This window comes from Bison bison, unplaced genomic scaffold (genome assembly GCF_000754665.1).
Source record: "Bison bison bison isolate TAMUID 2011002044 unplaced genomic scaffold, Bison_UMD1.0 scf7180017864451, whole genome shotgun sequence".
Taxonomy (NCBI): Eukaryota; Metazoa; Chordata; class Mammalia; order Artiodactyla; family Bovidae; genus Bison; species Bison bison.
In genome coordinates, this window is record NW_011495013.1 from 7,727,606 (window position 1) to 7,733,391 (window position 5,786).

A 5,786-nucleotide genomic window follows, 5' to 3' on the forward strand; every position below is an offset into this window, starting at 1 on the left:
TCTGCTTTTGAATATGCTATCTAGGTTGGTCATAACGTTCCTTCCAAGGAGTAAGCGTCTTTTAATTTCATGGCTGCAATCACCATATGCAGTGATTTTGGAGCCCCAAAAAATAAAATCATAAACGTTAGTTATTACTATTTTGTAGGAATTAGTCGTTTCAGTTTGAGCATTGCCTTTCTTTTAGGGTTTAGGGCAATAACTATATGACTTAGGAAAGGGAGAGACGGAAGGTGGCAGTTTGAGCCTAGGGATTTAGGGAAAAGCTGATAATAATACAAAACAACAAACTCTCTTCTCAAGCCGCCAGAATAAACTTTACTTGGTAATCAGAGCAGAATCCAGGGGCCACAACTTCCCTGCAAAGCCGCGAACACCCAAAGCAGGGCCCTCAGAATCCCCCGGCAGAAGGCATTTCGACCAGGGAAGAGCCTGAAGTGGGCCTCAGCACAGACTTTTACATCACAAAATTTCCAGGGAGTTGACCTGGCTGGCGACTTCCACGCTCCGAGAGACGCTTTACCCCGCGAAGTGTGCCTGTGCTTCTGTTCTGCTTGGGTCCAGCAGCGGTCCCCAGGGGGCGTCCTCGCACCAACCCTCGATACCTGCGCGGGAGGACTGCAGCCTCCGCCCGCTCTGTGGGAATCAGCACCCAACCCCGCGGCTCGGGGGCGTGGCTCTAGCGGAGGCCCCACCCCGCCGCCCCCATTGGCTGAGGCTGCCTGGGGCCGGGGTCTGCGCGCCGCAGTCCGAGACCCTTCAGCTCCGCCCCAACGCGGTTACATGGGGAGCAGGAGAAGACCGGTTGCTTGAGGAGCGAGCTTCTGCGCCTGAGAAGCCCCGTCGCGGGTCATGGGGGGACAGGTGAGGCTGCCGCCCGGAGAGCCCTGCCGAGAAGGTGAGTGTCTGCTCCGGGCAGGAGGACTTGGCGTCCGGATGGCGATGAGACCCGGCGGGCGGTCGCGGGTACTTGTGGAGTCCAGAAAGGGAAACGCCGACTCTTAACGTACTCATTCATGCATTTATTCATTCTCTCAGCTGTCTACAGATATTTATTGGTGCCAACAATATGCCAGACTCTATGGGAATGCCTGAGTCGAACAAGATATACGTGGCTTCCCACTCCCACTCTAGAAGACAGGTCCATGTAAATTATGAAGAGCTGAGTGTCTTGACGGGGTGTTCAGGGTGTTGTGGGAAGACTCCCAAGTTTCATCCGAGAAAGCCGCTTCCACTGACTCGGACTCACTTCCAGAGTCCGTGGTCGACGTCATCCCGTGGGCAGAGGGCGCGGCCGTGGACCCGGGGTGGGGGGGTCCAGTCTTGCGCCCCGCACTGGGTTGGCGAAGCTCAAGAACGGTAGAGGGTCAGGCGCCCTGAACACCCTCAGGGGAGGACGCTGAACAAGGCTGGGCTGCCCACCTCCCTCCTCTTTCTTTGAGAGGTGAAAACGCCTCCAACCTCTGTAGCCTCGCGTCTGACTCGCTGCAGTCACTTGGTTGCTTAAGGCGAGACCGGAACTGGGCGCGATCATTTGTAGGTTTCTCACTGCTCTGTGGCCTGGGTTTCTGCCTCCACCCTCTTCGGCTAAAGTCTTAGGGCGCCGCCCCTTGCTCTTTGCTCATGGGCTTTCTACAACTTCAGTACCGAAGGCTCATGTAACTCGGGATGAAACTAAGGACCTGGGGACCAGGCAGGCGGGGAGGGGGCGCGGGCGGACAGTTTGTATCAGGTGAAATCACAGTTTTCAGTTTGTACAGAGTCCAGAGGAAAGCTGATTTCTGGTTTACCCAGTAAGGATGTCAAGAGGGAGGGGGCAATGAGAGGCGTGGCAAGAACTCTACCTTCCCAAAACTGCAGGCAAATCCCCCGAGTTTCTCTTCCCTTGGCTCTCCCAGCTTATTCCTTGATATGGAGAGGTATTGTTTGTTTTGTTTTTAAGGTAGAACGCAGTGAACTAGTCAGAACGGTGCCAGGAAGAGAAAGAACGAACACAGAGTAAAATGCCTGAACAATTCACAAACTATTAGAAAGTTGTAGTTTTGAAAGTGGTTATGAAGGCAGTAGGATCTAGAATTATTTCCTAGATAGTCAATCTTTGTCTAAAGAATTCCTAAACCAGTAAGTCAAACTGTTACTAACATGTCCACTGTTACTAACACATCCACCCAAGGAGGATGTGTGAATTAACCTGCTTGTTTGAACTTAGGGATGATTTTCCTGCTTTGCTTGTATATTTAGTTCCAACAAGAAATGTTCAAGCTTCATGTTTAATCATTGTTTTTTAGTCATTAAGTTCTGTAAGACTCTTTGTGACTCCACGGACTGTAGCCACCAGGCTCCTCTGTCCGTGAAATTCTCCAAGCAAGAATACTGGAGTGGATTGCCATTTCCTTCTCTAGAGGATCTTCCCAATCCAGGGATGGAACTCAAGTCTCCTGCTTTGGCAAGTGGATTCTTTACCAATGAACCACCAAGGAAGCCCTCCATGTTTAATACCAAGGGTTAACTGTGGTAATTAATTGTGTGGGACTCTGGTGGCATCACGAACTCAATGGACATAAGTTTGAGCAACCTCGGGAAGATGGTGAAGGACAGGGAACCTTGGCGTGCTGCAGTCCATGGGGTTGCAAAGAGTTGGACACACGACTGAGCACACGACTGAGACTGAACAACAACTGGGGGAAAAGACTTGAGAGAAACCAGAATTACCAGTGAAACTTCCCTGGTGACTCAGTGGTGAAGAATCTGCCTGCAATGCAGGAAATGCAGATGACTCCAATTCGATCCCTGGATCAGGAAGATCGCCTGGAGGAGGGAATGGCAACCCACTCCAGTCTTTTTGCCTGGAGAATCCCACGGACAGAGGATCCTGGTGGGCTGCAGTCCATGGAGTTGCAAAGAATCCGACATGACTGAAGCAGCTGAGAACACAGGCAGTCTTCTCAGCTATGACACCCTCAAGTCTGTCTTCGTCTGTAAATTGAGAATAATTCCTACAGTTTAGTTTGAGGAGTAGATGCAGGTGGGATTTTATATGAAGCAAACACTTCAGAGTCTGACCTGACATGGAGTAAAGGATCCATTTTTCATTTGTTCACTTATTCAAATGACATTGACCTAGGTTCTATTAATAGAACAGAGAGATTTGCAAGACAGTCTGGGCCTAGAGGCCCAAATAATTGAATAAGTCTTCATAATTAGGAATGAAACCAAGTACAAAATTATTTGAGACTTTGTATTTTTGTGGGTACCCATCTGCATTCTCTGGCCTCTTGGATGCAATGGTATATGTTAATGATTCTGAGATTTTACTTTTTTTTTTTTTTAACTTTACAATATTGTATTGGTTTTGCCATATATCAAAATGAATCTGCCACAGGTAGACATGTGTTCCCCATCCTGAACCCTCCTCCCTCCTCCGTCCCCGTACCATCCCTCTGGGTCGTCCCGGTGCACCAGGCCCAAGCATCCAGTATCCTGCATCAAGCCTGGTCTGGCGACTCGTTTCATATATATTATACATGTTTCAATGCCATTCTCCCAAATCATCCCACCCTCTCCCTGTCCCACAGAGTCCAAAAGACTATTCTATACATCAGTGTCTCTTTTGCTGTCTCGTATACAGGGTTATGAAATGTTCCTTTGGTATCTCTGATTTTCTTGAAGAGATCTCTAGTCTTTCGCATTCTGTTGTTTTCCTCTATTTCTTTGCATTGATCGCTGAAGAACTCTTTCTTATCTCTTCTTGCTATTCTTTGGAACTCTGCATTCAGATGCTTATATCTTTCCTTTTCTCCTTTGCTTTTCGCTTCTCTTCTTTTCACAGCTATTTGTAAGGCCTCCCCAGACAGCCATCTTGCTTTTTTGCATCTCTTTTCAATGGGGATGGTCTTGATCCCTGTCTCCTGTACAATGTCACGAACCTCAGTCCATAGTTCATCAGGCACTCTATCAGATCTAGGCCCTAAATCTATTTCTCACTTCCACTGTATAATCATAAGGGATTTGATTTAGGTCATACCTGAATGGTCTAGTGGTTTTCCCTACTTTCTTCAATTTAAGTCTGAATTTGGCAATGAGGAGTTCATGATATGAGCCACAGTCAGCTCCTGGTCTTGTTTTTGCTGACTGTATGGAGCTTCTCCATCTTCGGCTGCAAAGAATATAATCAATCTGATTTCGGTGTTGACCATCTGGTGATGTCCATGTATAGAGTCTTCTCTTGTGTTGTTGGAAGAGGGTGTTTGTTATGACCAGTGCATTTTCTTGGCAAAACTCTATTAGTCTTTGCCCTGCTTCATTCCGTATTCCAAGGCCAAATTTGCCTGTTACTCCAGGTGTTTCTTGACTTCCTACTTTTGCATTCCAGTCCCCTATAATGAAAAGGACATCTTTTTTGGGTGTTATTTCTAAAAGGTCTTATAGGTCTTCATAGAACCATTCAACTTCAGCTTCTTCAGCGTTACTGGTTGAGGCATAGACTTGGATTACTGTGATACTGAATGGTTTGCTTTGGAAATGAACAGAGATCATTCTGTCGTTTTTGAGATTGCATCCAAGTACTGCATTTCGGACTCTTTTGTTGACCATGATGGCTACTCCATTTCTTCTAAGGGATTCCTGCCCGCAGTAGTAGATATAATGGTCATCTGAGTTAAATTCATCCATTCCAGTCCATTTCAGTTCGCTGATTCCTAGAATGTCGACGTTCACTCTTGCCATCTCTTGTTTGACCACTTCCAATTTGCCTTGATTCAGGGATCTGACATTCCAGGTTCCTATGCAATATTGCTGTTTACAGCATCGGACCTTGCTTCTATCACCAGTCACATCCACAGCTGGGTATTCTTTTTGCTTTGGCTCCATCCCTTCATTCTTTCTGGAGTTATTTCTCCACTGATCTCCAGTAGCATATTGGGCACCTACTGACCTGGGGAGTTTCTCTTTCAAGTATCCTATCATTTTGACTTTTCATACTGTTCATGGGGTTCTCAAGGCAAGAATACTGAAGTGGTTTGCCATTCCCTTCTCCAGTGGACCACATTCTGTCAGATCTCTCCACCATGACCTGCCCATCTTGGGTTGCCCCACGGGCATGGCTTAGTTTCATTGAGTTAGACAAGGCTGTGGTCCTAGTGTGATTAGATTGACTAGTTTTCTGTGAGTATGGTTTCAGTGTGTCTGCCCTCTGATGCCCTCTTGCAACACCTACTGTCTTACTTGCAAGAATACACAGAAGAACTGTACAAAAAAGATCTTCATGACCCAGATAATCACGATGGTGTGATCACTGACCTAGAGCCAGACATCCTGGAATGTGAAGTCAAGTGGGCCTTAGAAAGCATCACTACGAACAAAGCTAGTGGAGGTGATAGAATTCCAGTTGAGCTATTCCAAATCCTGAAAGATGATGCTGTGAAAATGGGGCACTCAATATGCCAGCAAATTTGGAAAACTCAGCAGTGGTCACAGGACTGGAAAAGATCGGTTTTCATTCCAATCCCAAAGAAAGGCAATGCCAAAGAATGCTCAAACTACCGCACAATTGCACTCATCTCACACGTTAGTAAAGTAATGCTCAAAATTCTCCAAGCCAGGCTTCAGCAATATGTGAACCATGAACTTCCTGATGTTCAAGCTGTTTTAGAAAAGGCAGAGGAACCAGAGATCAAATTGCCAACATCCGCTGGATCATGGAAAAAGCAAGAGAGTTCCAGAAAAACATCTATTTCTGCTTTATTGACTATGCCAAAGCCTTTGACTGTGTGGATCACAATAAACTG

The 5,786-nt window shown here is 46.8% G+C and overlaps 1 protein-coding gene across 1 annotated transcript in view; it reads left to right on the top strand.

The window, feature by feature from the left end:
* Positions 1-706: 706 nt before the first annotated feature.
* NIPAL1 (NIPA-like domain containing 1) overlaps positions 707-5,786 on the top strand; it is a 31,138-nt gene continuing 26,058 nt past the window's right edge. The window contains exon 1 of the mRNA XM_010858886.1: positions 707-898. Within this exon, the coding sequence (XP_010857188.1) occupies positions 853-898 (46 nt within the window). The 5' untranslated portion in view covers positions 707-852. The remainder of the gene's footprint in view (positions 899-5,786) is intronic.